The sequence below is a fragment of the Alternaria conjuncta genome (assembly GCF_024043145.1).
Source record: "Alternaria conjuncta strain BMP 0040 chromosome Unknown scaffold_9, whole genome shotgun sequence".
NCBI lineage: Eukaryota > Fungi > Ascomycota > Dothideomycetes > Pleosporales > Pleosporaceae > Alternaria > Alternaria conjuncta.
Genome location: NW_026250098.1, coordinates 333570 through 360041, shown reverse-complemented (window position 1 = coordinate 360041; position 26472 = coordinate 333570). Strand labels below are relative to the sequence as shown.

General features: G+C 53.5%; 8 protein-coding genes across 8 annotated transcripts; 4 read left to right on the top strand and 4 right to left on the bottom strand.

Annotated features, from left to right (window-relative positions):
* Positions 1-12: 12 nt before the first annotated feature.
* On the bottom strand, positions 13-1156 carry J4E85_006567 (uncharacterized protein; the record flags this gene model as incomplete). Its single annotated transcript, XM_051470804.1, has 2 exons — positions 13-1029; positions 1082-1156. 2 exons carry the CDS (start codon positions 1154-1156, stop codon positions 13-15), a joined length of 1092 nt encoding a protein of 363 aa, XP_051325014.1.
* A 1232-nt stretch (positions 1157-2388) lies between these two features.
* J4E85_006566 (uncharacterized protein) lies at positions 2389-3579 on the top strand (the record flags this gene model as incomplete). Its single annotated transcript, XM_051470803.1, has 3 exons — positions 2389-2499; positions 2568-2601; positions 2648-3579. The coding sequence occupies 3 exons, from the start codon at positions 2389-2391 to the stop codon at positions 3577-3579; spliced, it is 1077 nt and encodes a 358-aa protein (XP_051325013.1).
* Positions 3580-4021: 442 nt separating this feature from the next.
* J4E85_006565 (uncharacterized protein) lies at positions 4022-4407 on the bottom strand (the record flags this gene model as incomplete). Its single annotated transcript, XM_051470802.1, has 2 exons — positions 4022-4131; positions 4185-4407. The coding sequence occupies 2 exons, from the start codon at positions 4405-4407 to the stop codon at positions 4022-4024; spliced, it is 333 nt and encodes a 110-aa protein (XP_051325012.1).
* Positions 4408-8627: 4220 nt separating this feature from the next.
* J4E85_006564 (uncharacterized protein) lies at positions 8628-9724 on the top strand (the record flags this gene model as incomplete). The annotated part of the gene is made up of 2 exons (XM_051470801.1): positions 8628-8800; positions 8860-9724. 2 exons carry the CDS (start codon positions 8628-8630, stop codon positions 9722-9724), a joined length of 1038 nt encoding a protein of 345 aa, XP_051325011.1.
* A 498-nt stretch (positions 9725-10222) lies between these two features.
* J4E85_006563 (uncharacterized protein) lies at positions 10223-11445 on the top strand (the record flags this gene model as incomplete). The annotated part of the gene is made up of 3 exons (XM_051470800.1): positions 10223-10410; positions 10473-10710; positions 10762-11445. The coding sequence occupies 3 exons, from the start codon at positions 10223-10225 to the stop codon at positions 11443-11445; spliced, it is 1110 nt and encodes a 369-aa protein (XP_051325010.1).
* Positions 11446-13335: 1890 nt separating this feature from the next.
* J4E85_006562 (uncharacterized protein) lies at positions 13336-13836 on the bottom strand (the record flags this gene model as incomplete). The annotated part of the gene is made up of 2 exons (XM_051470799.1): positions 13336-13358; positions 13461-13836. 2 exons carry the CDS (start codon positions 13834-13836, stop codon positions 13336-13338), a joined length of 399 nt encoding a protein of 132 aa, XP_051325009.1.
* A 1435-nt stretch (positions 13837-15271) lies between these two features.
* On the bottom strand, positions 15272-17927 carry J4E85_006561 (uncharacterized protein; the record flags this gene model as incomplete). The annotated part of the gene is made up of 3 exons (XM_051470798.1): positions 15272-17638; positions 17709-17838; positions 17905-17927. 3 exons carry the CDS (start codon positions 17925-17927, stop codon positions 15272-15274), a joined length of 2520 nt encoding a protein of 839 aa, XP_051325008.1.
* Positions 17928-19618: 1691 nt separating this feature from the next.
* J4E85_006560 (uncharacterized protein) lies at positions 19619-21007 on the top strand (the record flags this gene model as incomplete). The annotated part of the gene is made up of 1 exon (XM_051470797.1): positions 19619-21007. One exon carries the CDS (start codon positions 19619-19621, stop codon positions 21005-21007), a length of 1389 nt encoding a protein of 462 aa, XP_051325007.1.
* Between the last annotated feature and the right edge of the window lie 5465 nt (positions 21008-26472).

Below are 26472 nucleotides of genomic sequence, written 5' to 3'. Positions count from 1 at the left end.
TCTTGCAGCCATCTAAGCCCTCTTGCCGAAGACCTTGTCGAAGCCAGTAAGGGTGAGCCTGTACTTGACGTTGTCGTTCTTGTACACGCGTTCGACTGCCTCCTTGATGCCCTCTTCGCTGAGCTGGATCTCCTGTACCCAACTCTTGATGTTCTGCTTGGATGCAAGCTGGAACATCTCCTCCATCTCGGGCCTGTTTCCGATGTGGGACGCGCCCATGTAGCAGCCGTTGGGTGCGAAGATCTGGGCGGGCATGGCAGGGAGCGGGTTGTCAGGGAAGCCGACCATGTGGAAGGTACCGTTGACCTTGAGGATGGAGAAGTATTCCGAGAGATCGAACTTGTCAGTCGCATCAGCCGTGTTGATGACGAAGTCGAACTGGAACTTCCATGGCTCAGCCCAGCCCTTGTCCTTGGTGACAATGAAGTCCTTAGCACCCATCTTCATCGCGTCCTCCTTCTTGTTGGGAGAGTGCGAGATGACATAGGTGTCGGCGCCCATAGCTACCGACCAAAGGACACCGAAGTGGCCAAGTCCTCCGAGTCCGATGATACCGACCTTCTTGCCGGGGCCGGCTCCTAACCTCTTCAAGGGCGAGTATGTGGTGAGACCAGCGCACAGCATGGGCGCTGCGAGGGCAGTGTCGAGGTTGTCTGGGATCTTGAAGACAAAGTACTCGTGGCCACGAATATGGCTGGAGTATCCACCCTGTGCGACAGTGCCGTCGTTGTGCTTAGCACCGTATGTGTCGACTTGGTTGGGGCAGTAGTTCTCCTGGTCGTTCTTGCATTGGTCGCAAGTGAGGTCGGCGCCAATCTGAGCACCAATACCGGCGCGGTCTCCAACCTTGACTCGGGTGACCTTGTCACCGACCTTGACGACCTTGCCGATAACCTCGTGTCCTACGCAGAGGGGTAGAGGGAGTTCCTCGCCCCATCCTCCAGTGATGGTGTGGACATCGGAAGCGCAGACACCGCAAGCGTCAATGGCAATGTCGACGTCGTACTCCTCAAACTTCTTGAGGGGAAGCTGGGAAAATGTTAGTACAGCTATCAATTGGAAGATTGGCTTATTGACTGACCTCCTGGCGCTTGAATGTGCTCCAGTTCTTGATGTCGGTCACCGCGAAGGCGTCGGTAGTCTCTGGGTAAGGCATTGTTGCGTTTGAGTTTGAATTGGAGTATGGGAAATGTTGTTGGGGAGGTGAGAGAGATGATGGAGGGGCAGGTGTTGAGGGGCATGCACACGTATTTCAAGCATCGGTCAATCCCCCGCCAGCTGTTAGAGTCGGCCCACGGTCACAATGGCGTCTCGTCCAGTGAGGTCATAACAGTGGACGAGAACGAGAGGGTACCCGCCGTTGAGGCTCCTGCAGCTCCCTGATTGGGTAGGCCTACAGCCACGAGCGCGTTGTCGCTATGGCGCGCATTGTACCTTTTTCTTGACCGTCACTGACGCGTCAATGATCGCGACTTTATCCGTCACATCGGAGTTCTGCCAACGGTCTCGAGGGCTAGATCGCAAACCATGCCCTGTCGCGCTGGCTAATCCACGCTATACGCGTCTGGTCGTTCCGACCGTACCGAGTAACAGGGGGTTCGTCAATGCGCTTGTATAACTCCTGTCGTCTTCGTTACAAGTCGAGATATTGTTTGTAAGAATGTCGCATTCGAGCGCCGGCGAATTCAGCGAAGGCGATGACAGATTTTCCGAGCTCGATCCAAACGGGGAAAGTACGACGACGTAGCTGTTCCGAGTGCCGAGCGTCATGCTTTAGCTGCCGACGTCATAACCCGGGCCTCGCCCCCCCTATGCCCTTCATCTCTCATCGGTAGGCATAATTGTAATTTGTTTTTCTTTTGTCGGTTCATGTAGCGTCGACCAATGATTGCGCATCCAGGAGGACAGGCTGCGAGTCCAGGATTCTGTACGTGGGCGCACCAAGCTAGTCCTCAGTGGCACGCGGCTCTTATACCCCTAAGTACTCCCACAACGGCATGTACATGAGCCGAGCTGATATGGATGAGCTCGTCCAGAACTTGGTACCTCCACTGCAAATCGGTTCGCGTTGTCAAGCTTCCGGCCATTTGCCATGCCATCTGGTACCCCGCATCGTGAATGCGGGGTGATGAACCGGAGGCTTACCCTTTTGGGCATTCCGTGATCTTGGGCAGCAGGTGCACACATGCGCTTGCCAGTAGGAACAGACCGAAGCCAACGGACTGACCGAGTCCGGGGAAATGAGCGCGACGTCTGTTTGTCGGCCATGGAAGGAGCCAAACTACCTGCGCCACCTTGACCAAGTACTTCTGTCCTTCTCTTGTCCTCCGCCATCTTTCAAGTCACTCTCATATACGCTTGTAATAGTGTGAAACCAATTCGATCATAATGGCCGCCGAGGCAGATGACAACTCGATGAACGCGCTGCGGTTCCATGGGCAACATGACCTGCGATACGAGAGGATTCCGATACCCCAAGTCAAAGCAGGGCAAGTCAAGGTAAAACCGGCATGGGTGGGAATTTGCGGATCAGGTATGGACCCAATTGCAGGAATCGAGACAGCGAGACTGACGTTGCTTTATACCTCCACGAATATTTGGGTATGTACTTGAATGACGAACAAGCGGTCCATAGCTGAGCACCTAGGTGGCGCGAATCTCTGCCCTACCACGCCCCACCCAATCACCGGCGAAACGGTTCCACTAACCTTCGGCCATGAATTCAGTGGCACAGTAGAGGAAGTTGGCGAAGGTGTTACTGACTACAAAGCCGGCGACAGGGTCGTCATTCAGCCCATCATCTACGACGATACCTGCGGCGCCTGCGAGGAAGGTCTGCAAAATTGCTGCTGGTCCAACGGCTTCATCGGCCTGTCTGGTTGGGGCGGTGGTCTTGCGGATCACATCGTCGTCCCAACCTCTACCCTATATCATCTCCCTGACAATGTTCCACTCGAGATTGGTGCGCTCGTTGAGCCCCTCGCTGTCGGTTGGCACGCAGTCAAGATCAGTCCCTTCAAGAAAGATGACGTCGCATTGGTTTTGGGAGGTGGGCCCATCGGTATATCAACAATCCTAGCCCTGAAGGCTAAAGGCTGCGATCGGATCATAGTCTCAGAAGTGAGCAGAAAGAGACAGGAGTTTGCAAGAAAGTTCGGAGCGCACTACATCATCGACCCCACCAAGGAAGACCTTGCCAAGCGCTGTCGCGAACTCACCGGCGGCAAGGGTGTACATGTAGTCTACGACTGTGCCGGCGTCCAGGCTGCTCTCAACCAGGCGGTACATGCCACCCGCGCTCGAGGCTGCATCGTCAACATTGCCATATGGGAGAAGCCTTGCACGATCTTCACCAACGACTTCAACTTCAAGGAGAGGACCTACATGGGCATTGCGACTTATGAGATTGGCGACTTTCAGGAAGTGATTGATGCGCTGAGCAGGGGAGACATGGACCCGAAAGAGATGATCACCCAGAGAATTGCTCTTACCGAAGTTGAAGAGAAGGGCTTCAAGAGTCTCATCAACGACAAGGACAACCAGGTCAAAATTCTGGTGGAGGTTGGCGGAGGTGTATAGATGAATGGCTTGGAAGCTGGCAGGTAACTTCCTGCGCTACCAAATTTCCATAAGGAGAGATCTGCAGTTCCTCATTGAGATGTAAAATCTCTGATCATTTCATAGGGATTTGTCACTACTTGGTTTCTTACTGTTTGATAGTTCACTCGCCGGGAAGCGGGTGCCGGGCCTTATATGCCCAAGGTAGCATTATAATCACATTCCTCAACTCTTCATCGTCACTGGGGATTCGACCAAGGCCGAAACAGTGTGTATAGTGTAGTTTGAATGAGTTCGGCTCACTCTTGTTATGTGTTGAACTAACAAGAAGCAGCGTCACTTCATCTAAGAAGCAAAGGTTCTAGAGGTAAAGACTGTGATCCATTATCCGTCATTGCCGTTGCCGGCCACCATCTACTACTGCCATCCACCACCTGTAACCCTCTCAGCTCCTCATTTCCGTCTAGCAGGTGATCTTGTACGAGTTCTTAGGGCCATACGCCTCGCAAACACCAACTTCGCTGAACACCTCTGGGGCTTCATCGGTGCAGTCGAAAGAAGTGTGAAGATTGACTGTTAGCAGAAGTTAGCGAAAGCGAATTTGGTTTTGTGCTATAGGAACTTACTCTTGCAGTTAGGGTTCGCAGCTTCGGTAATGATGAGACTCTTATTGCCGTCGTAGATGCTGATGCACCTGTTGGCGGGGAGGTTGGTAGAGCCCTCAATCAGACATCCAGATGCGGTGCTGCAGGCGGCGCACGTCGAGATCGTGAACGATAGCGTGCCTTGTGCGGCGCTGGATGCTACGAAGGCCGAGCAGAGGGCAAGGAAGGTGGTGGAGAACTGCATGTTGAAGAAAGTGGGAAGTTTTGGCGTCGAGGAGAGGAATAATATTTGGTGTTTAGGAGAAGAATTGGTGGGAGAGAACATGATTCTCGAGCTCACAGTAATGCATTCTTATACAAATCATGAGGTTGCGGATTACATGATCCGGTTATCCTGCCAACCGATAACATCTTACTGATACTATTGCCCTGTGAGAATGCTGATGCTCGCTATGGACTCGTCTCATGACTGAAAACGCGTACGCACGCACGCTCTGGTAAGCCATCTCATGGCGATGATAGCATGAAGAGAGACTTTGTTGGTTTTTAGTACAATTGAGGACAGGCCACGCGGTACACACGGCTAGCTGTTGGTAAGCGGGCGTATTTACAGTAAGCATACACGACTTTCGACTTGCCACTTCAATCTTACATCTCTCTCTTAGCAAGCGTCGGCTCGAGGCGACTAGTCCTGCCCGTGTGTTGGTCTCACTACTGTTTTGTTAATAAGTAGAAATATGTTGTGCACGTGGGTTGGCTAGATCGTGGCTGTTATTTCGCGCTACAATCAACACATCGATCTATTTACCCTCGTGGCAGCCTTCCATGATCACGTCGCAAGGGATTCCGAATAAGATTGCTTGAGAAACGCTCCGTCAATATGAGTAGAGATGTTCTCCTCGAATCAAATGCGCGCAAGGTTATTGGAGACGCCCTGCATTGTAGATATATATAAGCCTCTCCTGTCATGTGTTGAACGAACAGCGAGCGGTGATGAAAGAAGAAGACGCAAGAAGTATCGCACGATGCTGACGAAGAAGCCTAGACTATGGCTACCATGTACGCAACTCTAGATTAGAGAAACCAGGCAGATCAACATGTGATCTTGAAGCTGTTCGATGGAATCTTGCTTTCGCAAACCCCGCCGTTGTCCTTGTGCACCTCCGGCGTTCCTCCGCAGTTGAACTCGGGGTAGAGATTGACTGCACAATACGTTAGCTCGAAGATGGGTGGACGGGGAAGTATATGGCTTCAGTACCTTGGCAAGACGGGATAGTTGCGTCGTAAGTCTTGATGGTGGTGCTTCCATTCCACATGGTGATGCAAAGGTCCGGTGGAAGGTTGGATCGGGTGTTGACAGAACAGAACGTGCCCGGCACCGGGGTGCACTCAGTACAGTTCCATGTTGTGAAGGTAACGCTGTCGTACGCGGCAGCTGTGGCAGCCAGAGCGATGCCTGAGAGAAGAGCAGAGGTGGAAAAATACATGTTTGGAAGGAATCGATCGGACACTTTCGTTGTCTGGGCTGGAGGGCGAAAGGTGTTGTACAGGCCCATCTCCAGCGGATTGCTGCTCTTATACTTCGTAGTAGGATACAAGGCATCCCGTCACAAGTTGGCCAAGCAGCCACGAGTGTGCTACAGCGGTTCGATGCCCAGAATAATCCCGCGCCGTCCATTGCCCGAATGCGACGATAGCAACAAAGACCCTGCATGTCAGGGCTGTTGACACTAACTGACGATAGTCCATGCTTTGAGAGGGCAGGTAGTCTTGATCTTGGCTTGGGCGCGGCGTATACGTGACTATCGTGGGAAAGACATCCATGGAACAAAGAAGTATGACTAACGATTGACATTGCTGATGCCAACTGTGATCTACGCGGATTTCCCTACGACCGAAAGATGACACGGGGTATCATGGAGAGCATTGGCGGTGTTGGTGGCGATGATTTCTGGAGGTGAGATTTTGGTGGCTGGTCTCTCTACCCATCCATACTGAGTCTCATTGGCCGTCGCAAGTCTTTCCACATTTTCCATTTGATTATGATGTCTGCCGTGCACTGTCGCTACAGATTGTAGTAGCCTGTTTGGTAGTTCAGCAATACTATGTCAACCGCGAACAGCTCTTGAGCTTAGTAGAAAGCGCATATCGGGAGTAAAACATGGCCTAGTATGCATAAGTATGTATGTATCGCTACTGAGGGTCCTGGCCGCACACAAAGATCTGATGACAAATCTCTGCGGTAGGCTGAGCCGCGCCCTGGGTCGAAAGAGACGGATAGTCGGCCTATGGTTAAGGTTATGGTTCAAATTCGACGCGTCCTCTTCACGCTTGGGCGAGTTGGCGTATGCGCTGTCCCTGACAGAAATACGATTGCCTGCTAGAGAGCGATTGTCCGAGACGGGGGCGTCATGATGTAGTCGCGGCTGCGACAACACTAGAAGTCAGACGCCATCGCGCGAGCGCGTTAGCTATCATGATGACGGTCGGGAGATGTCGAGGAATCGGAGGCTGGGAGACGCGTCGACAGGGGCGCTAAGACGCTAGACTACATGCGTCATCATGACCCCCACAGGCTTTCTCGAAGTCTCATGGCCCATCTCAGCACTTACGAGCTGCGGCACTGTTGGGTTCATGCCAACCGCCACAATATGTTGGCTGACGCTGTAATCAAGATCCTGTAATCTCTCAGAGTAAGCCTCAATAGCACATGCGTGGCAACTTCAGGTGGCCTCTGCCGGGTCGGCCGTTCAAGCCGGTCATTCCGCAGTTTTCGGCCATCAGTACATTGCAGACAATATGCAAAGGATCATTGATCCAGCTCCATACATTAGCTACTCCTACCAGACTAGTCGACGGGAACATGGGATTTGGCAGGACTATCTTAACGCGTGTGCTTTAGAACAGGGAGCAGATGACTGATTGTATTGGAAGGTTGCAAAGGAGCTGAAGTAAGTTGAGAAGTCAGAAGAGCCCACAGAATCACATTGTACCGGGACGTAGCTCCCATAGTGATGACAATAGTGAGGGTAAAGTTGATTGAAGTGTTCGTGGAAGGTGCACGTGGAGGGTGTGGGCTGCCATTCCCGAAGTGGCGTAGTGCGCGAAGTTTGACGCGTCTCTTCACAACCTCAGAGCTTCAAACCTCACCGCATCATCCTCGTCCACTCCATATATCGCGAAAATCTATCTTCTTGGTGTCTCTCACCCAAAATTATCTTGCGAATCTCTTTCATGCCTCATCGATATGCTAGAGCTTGTCTCTATCACTGTTGTCACGTCTCCCTATTGTGTTGCTATTGTCTAAATGCCCGTGATGATACGCGTTATCTGACCAAGGAAGTCACTCTAACAGGTCTTCGCATCGGCTATCATCATTTCTTTATATCATGCATTGCCTCATTACTTTATGTCTTTATCAAATCATTGCGAAGTGAGCCGTCTGCTTTCTTAACTCTCGATTAGGATTCGCAAATCCATGAGCCTCGTCGCAAGCAAATCTCAGCGTCAATCCCTTTTCCTCAAGCCTCACCTGACCCATACATGACATTCATCGCCTACGATATCCGTTCGGCTGCTACTGATACAATCTCCATTTGACGGGGTTTTGGGAGAGCCCCACGGCTGGTTTCAAGAGCACGGGAGCGACGCCTTGGTCGCGCGTCACATGGCGACGGACGATGGGAAACAGCGCATACATTACAGGACGGAGTTGTTCAAGCCAGGTCGTGCGCCTCCCGCTTCACATCAGGCAGCCGCGCTCATACCGCTATTGTGGGGTCGTTTGCAGTGAGTGAGAGCGGAGTCGCGCCCACTTACCACGCACATTTCTCAACACAGCAATCCCAAATTTGCATCTGGATATAGGAAACTGTACTTACCTTGGGTATATAATAGCTACAGTTTGAGAGCAATACAATTATTCCGTAAAGCCTGCCTCGTGTCGCAGGTTGGTATACACCATTAGTTAAGTGTCCCCCCCAAAATGAAAAACCTCGCTGACTATCCACGTTCGAGCCCAGGTCCAACCACTCAGCCCTTAGTTTGCAACACCGAGTTGCATTCTTTGGGCTGAGTGGTGACCTGGGAGCAGAAATACGTGTTTCTCTCTCAAGTCAGGACCTGGGCATTAAACCCTACCTTACCTCATTACTCTTCGGAGTTCTTAAAACCAATACATACACCCTAGATATGGATCTGGGAACAAGACACCGGTGTATCTTCTTTTTTGCCCTTTCTTTTTGCCCAGCTAAGCGAAGTGAAGGCAGCTCAAATAGGCAGCTACCGTGTTCCCTTCACTATGTTACCCACCCTCTCACCTGCCGACTACCCGGTCACTCACCTTCCTACCATCTCTCTACCTTAGTGTTCCCGCTAGCCTGTATCTTCTGGGAACAAATATCCTCCGCGACACCTTTCCCCCCAACACACCCTGCTAGCTTCCTACAACATCTATTCCTGGAGATGTCTAACCCTGCAGCCCTTGTCAGACGTGTCGGCGAGCCTTCTGAGTACCAGCTTCTGCGTGAGGTACTTCGCCGCAAACTCATCAAGGTCTCACCGGCTCTCTATCCTAATATCACGCTCGACCAGATCCTCGCTGCGAATGGCGTCAACAACATGTATCCCTATCAAGAGTAAGCATTATCGCATTCCCCGAGATGTGGTCGTGGAGAGCGCTGACAATTCCTGCTAGTCATCCGCTTGCCATGCAAGTCAACATGGGCGCCACCTTAGCAGGCGTGCTTTTCCGTCGCGGAGAAGTGAAGTACAACATCAAGAACCGCGTCCCGATGGGCCAATGGGGCTTTGAGACCGCCTTGGCCTACTTCTGCAGCAACAGCAACGACAACATCAGCTTCTCAAGCTACTTTCGACAGACCCGCGCTCGCCTTTACCTCGCCGCGTACGCCAAATACGAGAACAGGGCCACGAACGTCCAGAAGGTCTACATGCTCGCCTGTGCTGAAGAGAACGGAAACAAGCGCATCCAAGATCGCGGCTTCAAGCCAACACATTATCGCGAGCGTTTCATCCACGAGCTGCTACAAAACCCCAAAGACTTCGATATCTGCACGCAGAACCGCAACAAGGCTATCTTGAAGGACATGCGTCAGCTAGTCGAGTCCTGGAAGTCAATTGAAGCCAATTTCGATCCCCAAAACGTCCGTCACCAGAAGCTGGCTGAGATTGGACCGGCTCTCATCGAGTTCTTCGAAGCTGAACACATCGTTAAGGATGACAAACCGGATAGTATTCCCGGCGTCAGTCCTACCGCTGTCATCGAGCTCGATGTGACCAAGTACCAGCCCTACACCGCCGACTATCGCATCTTGACGGGACTCTTGAAGGCTATGCAGGGTTTCCGTACCTACGAGACTGTCGATATCTTGGTTGTGGACGACATCGCTGATGGGCTCGATGGCTTGAAGGTATCCAATGACATCGGAATGGATGTCACACCGGTTGAGGGCCCAGCGCGACCTGTCTTGCATGTCCTGACTATGCCGGAGGTCGATCTTTCCCGCTTGGGTGACGTTGTCACACTGAACTTCGATTGAACAGCATTTTAGTTCTCTACAACACTGTCTGGACAAGGAACAGACTATTGGATATAGAATTGGCGTCGATACATACACGGCGACAGTAGGTTTAGATATCTAGGTTGGCGGTAGATCTTCACGGTACTGGGTGGGCAGATTTCGTTTGCTGTTTAGCTTGCTAAGAGTCAATTTCAACCGCCACAGTCACGAACGAAGCACATATGCTGGAAGAGTTGCGTGTAAATCATATCTACTTCGATCATTTTCATCTTCATCTCACATTCATTCTATCGCGCTGCCGATCCAATGTCGAGGCGCGTCGTCGCATTTTACAACCGCGTAGCCCGGGTTCTCCGCTTTCCCGATGGACTCTGTCCAATTTAATCCCGTGACTCCACCAAACGTTTGCTCCATCACGTCATTTACTCTCCTAAGGTTTTAGTCAGTCGCGTAAAGTGCGCTCTCCGCGTTCTATTCACTGCGATCGACACTGTCCGCTTACACTCCGCCACCAACATGGACGAAAACACCGAAGATGTCGAGAAGATGTCGCAGAACTTGACACCTGAAGATATGACGGCGCTTGAAGAGCTTCTCCGCCGCAAGACCGACAGGGTACCTAACGGCCTCCGCGCCCAGCAGACGCTACCGCTCGAAACCATTCTCTCTCCTTCCCCGCAGCAACAGTACTTTCCCTATGAAGTGTAAGTCTTATTCCGTGTTCATAAGTCCATTCAACAACTTGTTCATACTAACGAATCCATAGCGCTGCTGTCGCAGAAGGCGCGACATTTGCCGGTCAGCTCAAGCACCGCGGCGCTATCGCGCGGGCAATGCAATCGTTCACCCCCATGTCAGAATGGCCAGTTCAAACCATACTCGCCTACTTCACTTCCAACGTCAATCGTCATATGTGCTTCTCCCGCTACCTCAAGCAAACGCGTGTTCGGCTATTGGTCAATCTGGTGTCACTGCTCAACAAGACTGACACACCCATGATGGCGGTATGTCTTCTCGAGACCTTAGGCTATCACTTCACTAACGCCGTTCTACAGGCCTACACACTAGCCTGCATGGAATACGTCCAGCACCCCAGTCTCGGCGCCCAGTTCGATCCCACGCATCCCAAAAAACACCAGCTCGCCTTCGTCCACATGCTGAAATCCAATCCCGACGATTTCATCGTCCTCAGCGGCGACGCACGCAACGAGTATGTCCGAGCGAAGCTGACTACGTACCTCGCCGAAGCACGCAATGCATGTCCAGATTGGGCCCAAGTACCTCCCCCGACACGCGCCTTGTTCGACTTCTGCTTCCAGGGCGGTCAAGATCAGATGAATGAGATGGCGCAGAAGGTGTTGACTAAGAAGAGAAAGAGGGGAAAGAAGAAGACTACGCCGTCGGTACCGCAGGGCGATGTGCCGTTTGTGTATAAACGTGTACTGCCGCCGTTGTTCGATTATGACGACAGTAGGATTAAGAAGGTGTGTGCTGGGAATGCGTTGCTGGAGGGGCTGATCGAGGGGATGCCTGGTGTGAGGGTATTGGATGAGAAGGATGGTACTAAGGATGATTACACGGAAGATGCTGAGAGTGGCGAGGAGCTCAAGGTGTCTGGGGTTGAAGAGCCGGGTGAGGGGTTCGAGAAGGGTCTGGATGACATGGTAAAGGAGGAAGGTGGTGCTAAGGCTGTGGGAAGTGTGGATCTGACATCGTGGTATGACTGGAAAAACGTATAGAGACGAGTATTCCTGCCACTCCTCAAGATGCTTTAGGTGCTTGAGATTACTTGTGGGTGAAGAGGGCTGGGTTTGGGATGTAGACATCTGGGTATGCTTTGCTTACTTCAGCGTACTCTCAGTACTCAAATAGCTTATCACGAGTCTGGTTGCCGACTACATAGGCTTACGGCGACATGTATGTTGCTCTACACATTTGGTGAATAGCTCCCAGATCAGCCATACGGTAGACGAAACAACTCAATGAACAAGTAAGCCTAGCACCCTTCAACACACCATGATCTTCCAACATCGCTCTTGATCATACCTCTTGCAGTCTACATACATGTCGAACGACTGCACACAACCCTCGTATCCTTAGCGAATGCCTCCTAGGTCAACTCAACATTTCATCACGCAGTTGCCAGCACGATTGTAGTCCTCAACCTACTGCGTGTAGAATCATCACAATCCATACATCTATCCCCCATCTGATCATCCGGCCTGATACACAGGGTTCTCGGTCTTGTAATACATAGTCTTGACTGGCTGCTGTTGAGACGCATACCTTCCTTTAGCTTTTGCACTCTCCTCTCTGCTCTTCCTCCTCCTATCCACTATCTGAAGAGTGCGGAGTTGTTGGTCGGATAGGCCGATCAGACCTTTGGCCTTACGCGGGGTGCTAGTGAGGTTGCGGTGGGGATCGTTGCTGGTATGGTATGAAGATAGATGACCGGGCTGCGACTGTGTGGCAGGAGGCTGTTGGGAGGGTGAAGACTCGGCGGAAGTAGCCGCGGGATTTAATCTTCGGTGTCTTGAATCGCGGCGCTGCGAACGTGGGAAACTGGGGTTCGCAGCTTCTGATGACACATCATCTGCGCTATTGCTACGCCGGGGGTAAATGGCCAATCCAGACGGTAGATGCGTCTTGGCCTCCATCTTGTAATTCCAACCCTCGCTACCCCCCTCCTTCATCTCCGCGTCCCAAAACCTGACTAAATCCGACATCTCAATCATACAGTGCCCTTTGTCCCGCATATGCGTCTGCACAGCATCTACACTTCCTTTTTCTTGTCCACAGTAGAGACACTCGTGGTATTCGTAAACCAGAACGGCCAGATACGAGAGAAGAGACTCTAAAGAGTAGAGTCGCGAAGGCGCGGGTACGAAAAGGCTGTGCTGGGTTGACATGTGGTCTAGATTTGTGATCGGAGTGGGAGAGGAAGAGGGGCAGAAGAGACATCTTGTCGAGGACGAAGTATTGGAATATTCCTCTTGTGTATCTGCTCTCGGTGGTTTGGAGTTAATATCGCTTCCGCTGGCGGTGTGTGAGACTACTCGTGGTCTCCGTATCAGAGCATCGTCGTTCTTTCTCGGTTGTTGCGTGTCATCCTCGCTCTTACCTTCTAGCATCCCAAAGTCTTGCTCGGATAAAGCTGGAAGTTCAGAAATGCGCCTTTTGAGATTGTGGATACTGTCACAGAACGTCAGTCCGACCACTTCCGTGTCTAGATGCTCGGGATGATCTTACTGCCAGGGTTGATGCATGTGTGCACGCTGTAGCGCACTGCTTGTGAAAGAAAGAGAACATGCGTTGCAAGGAAACGCTGTCCGCGCTTCCGATGTCATCTCTGAGGTTGTCTGTGTAGTTGTTTGTTGCGAAGGGGGTGTGGAGAAGAGATAGGTGGCTCTCGGCTGAGAAAGAAGGATAGTACGTCTCGTATGAAGGCGCGAATGCGATCGGCTTTGCTCTGGCCAATTGATGCATCCAGGCATTCGAATCTTATATAGGCAAATTAGTCGACTTACTGGCCCAGGGAGTATTGGCGACCACCAAGTCACGTGCCAAGCTATCCTCGGCGCAGCCACCTCAAGCCTCAATGAGTCATTTCCACTCACTCGCACGCATACTCACTCAGCAACATCCTGTTTTCCTGTTAGCTGACCAAACATCACTGTGAGCAAAGTAGATCCTGAAAGTACGTTTTCAAATCCAATTTTTAATTGTCAATCATGATACCCATGCTCCCGCCAACTTTGCTTCTTCTTGTTACTCCTCCGTTCCTCCTTGAGCTTCTTCGTCAGCCCCAGCCCGTCAAGTTTGGAGAGTACCTTTTCCACCAGCTTAGTAACACTACTCCTCCTCTTTACTTGTTTAGCCGGTAGAGCAGTGATCCCTTGATCTTCAACGTGCGGCTCGCCTTCTTGGCTATACTCATACTCATCAACGTCAAAGTGGTCGGATATGGGTGAAAATAATTGCTCAGCACTGCGGTGCGCGTAGAATGACTGGCCATCGGTCTCGTATCGGATCTTGGTGTCATTGTCATAGCCTTTGACGTAGCCCGGGCGAGACACACCGCTGATTTGTGAGACGCGAGAGGGAAAGTAGGTTGCTATCCCGTTTATCATTCTGATATTCGTGTGTTGGTCGTAGATTGGTGTTTTTGACGATGAGGGGGCTGGGGTCGTAGGGACTTTCTTAGATGTCCGGACATGCAGGTCGAGGCGGCGGCGGGGTGAAGGCTGGTCATCGGAAATGACAGAGTCGTGGCGCGAAGAATTATGAGAAGAAAGTGATTCCGACGACGTGCGATCACTTTCCTCTGATGTCCGAATGTGAGAGTGAAGACGTGTTTGTCTGTCGGTGGGTAGCGATGGCAGTGGCTTCTGCTCATGTGCCATCATAATTGGATCCATGTTCGGGACACCGCGTCGGATAGACAAAGGCAGAGGCTGTGCTGATGACCTATTCAGTGCCGCGAGGTCCTGCTCCTCCTGTGACTTCCTTCGGTAGTGAACGATCGGTTTCATATTACCATCCCAATCGACGATCATAGTGCCCTGACTAGCTGGCCGGTTGTCCTGAGCAGGTGCGATAAGGGATTGCCATGTTGCCGCATGGTCATCGATCATTTGCGTTAATTCCGTTGCAGCTCCATAACGAGAGCGAACTCTGGCATGGTGCGTGGGTCGGTATTGGGAGCCTTCGCTGTGATTGCGAATGTGACGGGAAATGTTGCGTGGTTGAGGTGACTGCTGAAGAGTGCAGCCTGTGTCATGGCGGTCGGCGCCATGAGCAAAACCGTAGAACGACATAGCGTTGAGCGGCCGTGATTGTTGTGTTGAGTTGGTGGAAGGTGTCTACTTTAGTCTTTGTTTCGATATGTTCGAAACTGAGTCTTTGACGTTGTTAAAGTAGTAGAGCAGTGTAGTTACTGTGAGTTGTTGTTCCTGTGTGTGGTACGTTAGAATCGTATGGATGTTTATGGGAGGCAAGTTGTATAGACTGAGGGAGGCGCCATGGTATGTGCACAGTGCGATACGAACATCGCGTATAGTGAATTCATGTGCTCGATAGTGACGGGCTGTGGACGAGTGATGCTACCACATCGATGATCGTTCGTCCATTGTGAAAGTCAATAATTGATGATGAATGGACGGGCGGTCGAGGTTTTGAGATGAGATTAGTGTGAAGCGAATCTAACGCATCGTCATTAGCAAATTAAATACAATCCCGCTGGCATGCCAATACCCCACGTTTCGACGTTGGTGGCCAACTTATTTCGAGCAACCCAGGTATACTATGAGTGCAATCTCTTCCGTCTACCCACGTTCTCTTACGTCTCGAGATGCATATGAACAGAAATGACGCAACAGATTGCTATGGAACATGTCAGACACAGGAAGGAAAATGGTATAGACCAAAAGCACAAACTCCGTGGCGAACGATGAAGGGGAAGAGTGAGAAAGCACAGCGCATGAACCCCGGGTATTACCAAGCTCCGAAGACCCTCATGATGGATGAAGATGGCCTGAGAGTACCGAGAAAAGACAGATGAAACATCTAGTTCTTGTCCTTGCTGGATAGCTTGTCCTTGATCTTGCCGAAGAAAGAGCGGCGCTTCTTCTTCTTATCGTCAGCACCGGAAGCGATGCTCTGGCTGCCTGGAGTGCCCTTGGGAGAGACGTCTGAGTCTTTCCTGAGGTTCTTGGCGGGGCTCTCTGGGGCCAGCTGTGCGGCTGGGGCAGAGCTAGTGGCCTCGGTCTTGGTTGTCTCTACGCCGGTGGTGACAGTCGGCTGGGTCTGCTCGGTGGTAGTTGGCTCCTGCTTGTTGAATGCGACTTCGGTAGTAGAGTCGATGGGCTTGGAGGTTGGCGGCTGAGCAGGCTCCGATGCGGGCGCGTTGAGTGCGTTGGGCTCGCTGGAGGACTTGAGTGGCTTAGTGTCGACAAGGGCCTCATCGGAGAGACCGGCAGCATTTTGGCTTCCTACAACAGCAGCACTAGGAGCTGGCTCGCCGGTAGCCTCAGTTGACTTCACTTCTTGAAGAAGTTCAGTCTCCATAGCCCGCTTCTCGCTGACAGCCTCAGCATTGGTAGCGGCCTCGGGACTGACGTGTGCCTCCTTCTGGCTCTCGGCGACGACATCCGGAACATCACGAGCAACGGACTCGTTGACTGATTCCCTGGTAGTGCCGGCTACGACAGCAGCAGTTGCACTGGCAACAGCGGTCGCAGCAACCGCAGCTCCCGCGGCAGTCGCAGCAGCAGGTGTGGTCTCAGCAGGTGCGGTCTCGGTGGTTGCAGCAGTCAGTACCGGAGCAGGCTCACCAGATTCTTCAGATCTTGGGAGCTTGTCCAGTAGCTCAGACTCGACAGCCGACTTCTCTGCTACGGCCTCGCTGTTGGCAGCGGCTTCGGGGCTAGCGTGTGCCTCATGTTGGCTGTCAGCGACAACCTCGGGTACGTCGCTGGAGACGGTCTCAGAAGTAGCAGCAGGAGCAGTAGTGGCTGTGGCAGCGGAAACGGCGGGGGCTGGCTCGCCGGCCTCGTTGGTCTTGGGGACCTCGCGCAACAGCTCAGACTCCATGGCAGTCTTCTCTGCGACAACCTCGGGGCTGGATGCTGCTTCAGGACTTGCGTGTGCCTCCTTTTGGCTCTCAGAGACGACGGCTGGGATGGCAATGGCGGGAGCCGGAAGACCAGTCTCGTTGGTCTTGGGTACCTCGCTAAGAAGTTCCTGTTCCATGGCGGACTTCTCAGCAACAGCCTCAGGGCTGGCTGCGGCCTCGGGCTCCGCATGTGCTGTGTTCTGGCTCTCGGCAACAATGGACGGAACCTCATCGGCAGTGGAGGTGCTGGGCTCGTTCATGCCAGTAGCCTCAGCAGCCTTCTCCTTGGCAGAGTAGACAGCCGCAGTGAAGAGACCCGCACCAGCAGTCGCGCCAGCGGCAGCAGTGGCGGCGGCAGCTTTAGCAGTGTCGCTCAAACCAGCGTCTCCGCTAGCTGCGGGCGCCTCAGAGACGGTCTCCTTCAGCTCTTGCTCCATCTCCTTCTTGTCCATGACAGCCTCTGGGTTGGCAGATGCCTCGGGATCGACATGAGCCTCCTGCTGGCTTTCGGTGACAGTTTCGGGGACACCGCGAGGCTCTAGGGGAACTTGGGCGGCGAGATCGGCGGTTGTGCTGTGAGGAGCAGAGGATTGGATCGTAACGCCGGTGTCTTCCTCGACCTTGGCATCAGCGCCCATAGGGAGGCTCGATTCTGGGATCATGTTGCCCATGACTGGTGGGATACCGAACATGCCACCCTTGGCGTCGCGCTCAGCCTGGGGAGTGAAGGCGAGGGGAGGGAGAGCATCAGACTTCTCGTAGGAAGAGGGGTCTGTCTTGACTGTGCTGTCGACGGTGTTGGAGGTCAAGGTACTGGCATCGGGCACCTTCTCGCCAGGCGCAAGGTGGATGGGGTTGCCAGCGCCAGCAGTAGCGGGGATGGGCGCAATACCGAAAGCAGAAGCCTCTTGCTCGGGTTCCTTGTCATGCTTGACAGTCGAGTCTACGGTGTTGTCTGTGAGAGTGCTCGCTTCGGGAACGGGCTCGCCAGGCGCAAGCTTGATGGGGTTGCCGAGGCCAGAGGTAGCGGGAATGGGCGCGACGTTGAAGGTTTGTGGTTCGCTGCCAGGTGTCTCTGCGTACGGTGTCTCGGGGAAGGCGCCGGGTACAGGAGAGTTGGACTTGGCGTCCTTCTCACTCTCTTTGGGCACAGCGCCGGCTAGCGCAGCGGTTGTGGACTCGGGCGCGGCAGAGGACATGGTGTTGACGGGCTCCTCGTCGACGATGTCTTCGGGCAGGAGGACGTTGTTGATGATGCCGTGGCCGTCGTCTTCCTTGCGCGCGCTGTCGTTGGTACACCAGTTGCCGTTTACGACGAACTGTGGTAGAGTGTTAGCAGAGTCTGCGCAAACGGGGAAGCCGACGGTATGCGACGGGGGAGGTGCGCACCTTGTACTGGGTGTGGGTTTTGGGCAGCTCGACCGTCTTCTTGAAGATGCCATCCTCGTTCTCGAGCTTGACCGTCTTCCTCCAGTCATCGAAGGTGCCAGTCACGTAGACCTCATTGGCCGAGTGTTCCCTGTGCGCGTGTAAGCAGTTGGGCACGGAAGGTGCCTAAGCGGGCGTGAGGCAGGCGCGAACGTACCAGGTGAAAGTATATTTGCCCATATCAGCGCAGCGATGGACGTGGATCAGGGATTGCAGAGTTGGGAGGAGGGAGTAAGACCTGTCTTGGGCGCAGGGAGGAGAGGTGTGGAGGTGGTTGGTAAGTCAGGATCAGGAGCTGCGTCGGGTGGAGCGAGCTAGTTTGCGGCTTGAGTGCGCGCTCGGACGGTTTGGGGAAGATGGAGCTTGCGACTGTTTTCGCGCGACAAACAGCAGCGATTTCAATGCAGACACAAACACAGAGTCAGGAGCGCGACGGATATGCCTTGTAGATGCGGAATTGGCGAGGCTGGCGGTCTGGTCGCGACAAGGCGCTGAGTCTGCAAGATTAGAGACGGCGCCGCCAGCTGCAGGAAAGCTTGGCGGGATGCCGTTCATCGCGCGAGCCCTGGAACACGCGGGACCGACGGCGAGCATGTGCAATGACGAAACCTCCATGGCGTCGTGCTCAATTGCTGCGACTCTTCATAATTCTCAGGCCGCCGTGCACAGTCAAATTGTGCTGCGCATGCAATTCGTATCCAGCCGCTTCATCTCGCAGGCTGAGCGACACGACGGCCCCTCCAGTTTTGCGCCGCGTGCCTGTGCGCCTCCCATGGCCGGCTTTGTGCGTCATCGCCATGTCCTGGACCTGTCGGAATATCTGGGCGGATTCCGGGGTTGCACGTGAGCTGCTACCTACCTACAGTAACCTATGCTGGGTACCACTCGATGATTTTGTCGTCGACTTATCTCAAATACCGTCTGGAACGCCTCTTGATCAGAGTTTTCGTGTCTTTCCTGCACCACGTCTCAACATGTTGATGGATTCACCGCATCGGTGCCCATGTTGAATGTGTGGCTCACCGCCAATTGCAAGGTTGCGCCTCCCATGCCGTGCTCGTCTGAGCGACTGAATCCTATTGCACAAGCTGCGAAGTAGACGGCATTTGATATAGAGTTGCTGTTGTAAAGAACCTGCCCGAATGCTGTCTACCCACACGGTCTTGCAGTTTGTAGTGCGGTGTCTGATGGGCACCATGGATGCGCGACTGGATGACGTGAGAGTCAATGCGACACCACAACACCATCCTGAATCTCGCTAGGCGACAAGAACTCGACAATGTGATTTAAGGCAATCAAAGCTCGGAGCCGCGCCTGTCGACACAATGTCTCAGCTTGATAGTTCACGACTCAAGTGTGGGATATGTTAGTGCAAGCTCCAGTCTGCGCAGGCCAGGCAGCGGGAGCTAAAGCACGGCTTGAGCAGCTATGACAGCTATCGCAGCTGTCTTGCCCAGGTGCTACAGGAGCTCTGTGGGTGTGGGAGTCACACCAATTGCGGCGGCGAGAGCGCGCAGCCGTCGCGTAAATGTCACCGTGGGAGCCTACAGCGTGCGGATTCTAGAGGCCTTCTGGAAGATAATAAGCCCCAGGAAAGCTTGCCTCGATCCTTACCAGTGACTGCCCTGCCCGCCATCCCACACCCGTGATCGCTCCTCCCGCACACGCCCCCTCTCCTGCGCATCCTCACCGCGCTCCTGCTGCTGCCAGTCCCCTACGGTGCAGCCTGCCATTGCGTCCCCCATTCACGCATCCTCTCCCGCGCTGCCGCTACGTTCTCGCGGGCCCTCGCAGCACAACTGCCTCCATCCCTGCACGTCTCGCGACCGACGTCAAAGAGCTGCGCTTGACCCCTCACCACCACCGCCCTCATGTCCCTCCCTCCCGACTACTCCAACGAGATCGCCACGCTCGACCGCGAAATCCTCTCGCACAAGCCCCACGACATCCTCCAGTTCTGCGCAAACTTCTTTAACCGCCGTCTCGAGTCGCAGCGCACCGAATACCTGCTGTCGCAACAGCACTCCAGTCCCCAGGGCCGTGCCGAGAACTCGTTCCCCGGCAACAACCCCTTCAGCACCTCGCCCAGCGCCGGCAGCGGCTTCACCAAATCCACCATGCAGCGTCTCGAAGAGGAGGAGGAGAACGACACCATGACGTCGCCCACGGCCTCGACCTTTGGAGCTATCGACTTCAACCGGTCCCGCTCCACCAACAACAACGACGCGGGTGCGAGCGCATTCGGCGACTTTGGCGGCTTTGGCGGCTCCTCCAAGAACAACATCACCCAGATGCCGCCTCTGTCGGGCGAGGGCCAGAACTTCCCCAGCAACTACAACACCAACAGGCGCACGTCCGTCTCCGCCGAGTCGCTCAACCCCGCCTCCAGCGCCGCCGACAACTTCACCCCGCCCTTCCACCAGAAGACGCAGGACCAGCTTTCGCGCCTCAAGTCCGCCGTCTCCGGCAACTTCCTCTTTTCACATCTCGACGACGACCAGTCGGCAATGGTCCTCGGCGCGCTGCACGAAAAGCCCATACCCACAAAAGGCATAAAGGTCATCTCACAAGGCGACGTCGGAGACTACTTCTACGTCGTCGAGAAGGGCGCTTTTGATATCTACGTCAACAAGTCAGGCAAGGTCGAGGCTGGCATGGATGGCGTTGGCGACAAAGTAGGCTCCGTCGGACCAGGTGGTTCATTTGGTGAGCTAGCGCTCATGTACAACGCCCCGCGTGCTGCAACAGTCACCTCGACAGAGTCATCTACACTCTGGGCACTGGATCGCATCACCTTCCGCCGTATCCTCATGGACAGTGCTTTCCAGCGCCGCCGCATGTACGAAGGATTCCTGGAAGAGGTTCCCCTGCTGTCTACCCTGACTCCCTACGAGCGCTCCAAGATCGCCGACGCTCTCGAAACCAAGAAATACCCCCCTGGCACAACCATCATTCAGGAAGGCGATGTCGGCGAGTCCTTCTTCCTGCTTGAGTCTGGCGAGGCCCAGGTCTTCAAGCGCGGCGTAGACAGCGCCGTCAACCAATACCAGAAGGGCGACTACTTCGGTGAGCTAGCCTTGCTCAACGATGCTCCTCGCGCTGCCTCAGTCGTCAGCAAGACCGAGGTCAAGGTCGCAACACTCGGAAAGAACGGCTTCCAGCGACTACTTGGGCCCGTTGAGGGCATCATGAGACGGAACGATCCCAGCAAGGCTGCTTTCGAAGGCGATCATGTGGATCCGCTGTCCAAGACTTCATAAGCGTGTTCTTGCAGGATTAGAAATACAGAATGCTCCACTCACACGGGAGGTGGGTGGCACTGTTATACACAGACGGAAGACCAGGGCGTGGACAATTGCGGCCGGGTGTGGTCCTGTCACTCTTCGGCGTTCTCGCATGTATTCCTACACTTCCTACTGTCACTAAACTTCGCTTAATGCCATGGAAGATGATACAGCTTCCCCTCAGATCAGGAACGAGCTCTGGTATGAGCTGCTCTGTTACCTATACTCCACTGCGTACGATACTCATGCTTTAGACTTACACTTTCATGCTTTCCTTGGGCGACTATCAACATGTGACGTAATGTATAAGTTGCCAGGAAACAACCGCGATGACTTCCGCAACCCTCCAAGTCTGCGCTGCGTAAATGCTCTCATGTGCTCCTGCCCTCGCTCGCTCTGATGATGTGACATAATCACGGTGCCCCGTGCGTTGCCAACGGCGCTACCAGGTATTCCGGGATGCAGGTGCGCTCTTCCCCTCCAACACCACACCCAATGGTCTGAGAGCGCTCTCACAATTCTAACACCACAGGAACGCGAGCTCTGATCGAAACAACAGGAAAATGTTATTCAGCAAGAATAGCCATTCTCCTCTGCCAAGTGCTTCTGCTCCACACCGCCTACTGATCGTCATGCAGTCATCGTGGCGTTCGCCTCTGGGGACATGGGTGTTCAATGCGAGATAGCGTATGTGGATGAAGACTCGCAGGTACGTCCATGATTGTACCTGAGAAAGACTGTCGAACTGCTGCTCACGATATCTAACGGAGCTTCAGACGATCAAGGGCGGGTTACTCATAGCTTGCAGCTGTGCACGCAATGAACACTAACGAAGCGTCATTCAGCTCTCCATATACTTCATCGCGATTACTACGCCGTTGGTAATACTAGCAAGAACGTAGCACATCTCCACAAGACGTTTCGTGCCGTTAACGACTCGCCCTAACTACCTACCGAGGCATTGCTGCTTACAGCTCTCATGTATCAACAAAGCAAAAGAGCGACGGCAACCCCGAGCAAACGCGGGCGAATGCAATTCTCGTGAATGGAAACTCGCGCTTCACATCAACTGAAGAAGAAGTGATCGACTATATCTACTTTTCTGGGCAGCAAATCGTCATGTGCGCTTCCTCACAGCCCCGTTCCTCAAGACTTCGCGATTTCCGATGCAGTGTGCAGCATGCAGCATCTTGCATGCAAGATCGCAATGTTCAGAGCGTTGCTTTTGAACGATACGGGCACGGCAGACGCGCCTAGTTGATAGTGTAGCAGCGGATACCTACCCCTGCATACACTATGACGCATTCGACGGACCAATGTCTCTGCGAATCTCAGTCTGAGCTTACAATTACAACGGGCTGATGCAACTGGACAGGCGGTCTCAAAATCTCAAAGCGATCCAATGACCGGAAGCTGTGCATTTCTCATCGTGTGCACCTGCAGCTTATATGCAGCGACCGGGATGAATGGACACTAAGACTAAACTGGGAAAATGGGTTTATTATCTACAAGCATGCCAACGCCGTTCACGCACAACTTGGCCGTATCTTCGTGGTTCAAATCGCGCGTGTCGGAGTGTGCGGGCGTAAGGAAATCGGTCTGGCTGCTCCAAACTAGCATGAAATACCCATGTGAGTATCTGGAGACCTATTGGAGTCTCCCTCACGGGTCTCACTTCATTGCAGTACGCCTCGGTAGAAACTCTTGGCATCATCAAGAGATGTTGTAGCGGTCTGTATGCCGTAGCAGGCATGTCCACGTTCCCGGCGCTCGGTCGTTGATGATGGTGCTGCACGCATCAGCCACACACTACGTTGAGGCTACTCCTTCCCTCCCGCAACGTTCTGCGGGCCAGGGAGCTTGTGGCGCACATCGGCTTTCGTACGGGACGATGGGCGGTGACCGCATTCGCTAGGAAAAGCGACTATGCTCCACTGCCTGGCATCGATTCGGTATGTACTGTGGCAGGGTAGTCATACCGGCGTGCGCGACGTACAGTTGATCAAGATCACACTGCAAAGAGAATGTCCACGTTGTACGCTGCGAGGTCCACTTTTGATCCTCGATGCTGGCCTATTTTGGTTTGGGTATGGTTCATGAAACATGGACCTCCATCCACAGTTGTATGGGAACAGCCGAGATCAGTTCGGCACTGGTGTCTCTTTGGTGTGTCCCAGTGTGGCTATGGCATGTGGCTTCAAGGTAGGTTAGCACTGATCTGAAGCATCGCATACGGTACCTGGATCTTACGTTATCTGTCGACTGCGTACACATCCCTCTACTTATGACCTAAGATCGTTCGCGATACATAATGTCTCAAGCAGCATCAACTCGATTCTTTCCACAGCTCTCGAACCGCCTACAACTTCGCACCGCACTTTCGACATGGCCTCATCCAGCGATCAAAAGGCATCTAAGAGACGCGTCGGACGCCAACGCCAACCACCCCTTGCACCTGGACCTCCATTCCAGTTTGTCGTCGCCAGCCACCCGGATGATTTCAAGGAGGTGGAGATCATGAGAAAAGTGCGGTCGCACGTCATGTATACACACCGCGAAACCTTGTCACCTACGGACACAGCTGGCAGTCGAGAAGGCAGTAGCACACCAAATGTCACGACACGCACACCTAGCCCAGCGACAGCCAGTAGGAGCAGCATGTCACAAACAAGTGCTTTACAGGCAGCCACTTCCTCAAGACATCATGGCAGTGGGTGGGAACAAGATGCGCACGGCATTCAAATACCATCACCATCTACCCACCCCGTGCGAGTGCTTGCCGCTCGGATACATTCCGCAATCACCGAGGCATCCCCTCATGGTCAGGCCCGAGCCTTCGATGAGGTTCCTGGGTACCCTTTCCCCGGGGGTAACGCTCCGCGGCATGAGCTGTTGGAAGATTTGAAGCGTGAATGGATTAGCACTACCACTTTCTACTGTTACGGTTTGTATCTTTCTTTCTCTACATCGAACACTCACTGATGGCAGCAGACCAAGCGTGGATGCAATACGTTTGCGGCAATCATCTTTCGTTCCTTAGCCACGTACACGCGACACTGGTCTATCAAGATCTCGACGACGGCCTACTATACGACAGTGATCTTACTGTATATGCGAGGACCAGGATGCTGGGGCTGTTTCATGGCCGACTGGACACTGATGATACCACCATCCTCAGCATACTCCATATGCTTATCAGCGAGATCGGTAGCCCTGAAAAGGATGCATTTGGAGTACATCAGGATGGCTTGGTGACCTGTGTAAGGAGTCGACGAGACGGGCTAGGCCCAAACATTGCGACGTTCATGACCTTGTAAGTTGTACTTGCTCAGTCTTTGCTATCCACTAATTTGGATAAGGGTCATGCTCACTTGTGCCATCTGTCGCGGGCAGAACGAGTCGGTAGAGCTCACACCGCGATCATCTTCTGAAGCGTGGGTCGGTCACAACAGTCCGATCTCGCCGCTGTTAATCTCCCAGGAGCACATACCCCCTCTTTACCGCAACGGCTCAACAACTACCAACGACATCATCCGAAAGATGCAGAGGTGTACCTACATCTTCCTAGCAAGATGGACGCACAAAGGTGACCCTCATATGATATCAAGCGGCCAGATAGCGACATGCGACGCAGAACTACAAGACATATATTCCGATCTGCTTCTACTGCCCTCTGCAGAATACGACACACAGCCTGACTGGATCTACGAGAGCTGTCGTATTGCTGCTTTGATCTACTGTAGATCGGTAGTTCATGGTGCAACACTTGCGGATTCGGCAAATATCATGCACGCAAGCATATCTGGCTCTAGCTCCGAAAGCGTTACTCTCCTTGCAGCCCTGCATTCTGCTCTCGCCAAATCAGAGGTCCAAACTTGCTGGGGATTCGACCTTTCTGGCGCTTTCCTCTGGGTAGCTCTCGTAGGCGCAGCGGCGTCATGGTTCGCACCGCACTCCTCTTCAGATGAGGCATTACAGGCTTCAGCCTGGATGAGGAAGTGCTTTGCGCTATATGCAGTCAGAGCGGCAGTCTCGGTTCCTTTTGACTGTGCTGACGCCACGATACAAGCCTTGCGCACGATGCTGCAGGTCCGGCGGTTTATAACTGTCAAGATGGGCCCGGCCCTCCCTCAATGAGGTCATCGCGCATCTCCATACTTGTTGTAGGTACCTGTATCCTCACTTTCCCGATTCTCGTCATTTGTATAACAGTCGTTTCATTCACGTCACTTGTTCCATTGGTCGAAGTCGGATGGCTGCTACAGCCACGGAAGGACCTCGCAGTCAGTTTCATCTTTTGTCATCTCTACGCCTACGCCGGTACGTACGACTAGGGTCATACATGCAATTTTCCTTGTCAACTTTTCGGTTCTGTATTAGCGATTTCATGTTAGTCTGTCTGCAGAGCACGATGCTCTGAATCAAATTCCATGCTGGTCATGCAAGAACATTCGCCCTTTGGCTACTGTCATCTGTCCCCATGCAATTCATTCCAACACCATAGTGGACTAATCGGGATACGCGCAAGTCGTCTCCCCGGCCGAAGCACGTTGGAACGGTTGGGCAACAGCCGAGCAGCGCCCTGCAGCCCATAAGGCTGAATCGCCAGTATCTCACCGTTCGTACATTATAACCGAAGGAACCAACCGAGGAGCAGCGCGGCAAAGGGACGAATGTATCAGGCAACTCGTGACGACCAAGGCCACAGCACAGTCCACTTACGGTCAGATTCTAGGCCCTGGACACCTTAAACAATCCTCCCTCCGTCCCATGAACCAGTCACGCAGCCTTCCGCACCCCCACCGTCAGCGAGGGCTACACCGCAGCCAACATCTCCACAACGACCGACCGACCGAGTGAACTGGTCACTAGCCACACCACAGCCACAAGTAATCGCGAATGCAGTAACGCGCGGCACGGTCTCACCCCACCTCCCATCTTACACCGTATGTTGGGCCAACGGACCAAATGCTCGCGCAAAAAAAGATACGCCATGGGGATACCGATGATTACCACCCTTGCCACGCTCCCTCCTGCCATGCAATATAGGGCTGAGCAGGGAACCCGATCCTTCTGCCTAGCGAACCAAAGTTTGAGCGTCTGTGGCGACCTGCGCTTGCTGCGTCCTGCGGGCTGCGGGTGAAGATATGCAGCCTTGTGGGGCAGGGCTGCGCGCAGGGTATGATGAGGGGTTGTGGCGGGGGTTTACGCCGCTCGTTGTGCTGGCCATACGTTGCGTGTATGCTGCGTGGCTGCGTTTTGTTGGGGTGCGTGCTTACTGTGACAAGATGGAGATAACGGTGGATGGAGAGGGGACGCGTTTTGTGTCGGACGGCGCCGACGGTGTAGTACAGTGTGTGGACCGAGGTTCTCATTCATTTTCTTAGGTGGGCTTAGAGGATTCGGGACTAGTTTTGAGTGCCGTGCAGGCCTGGATACAG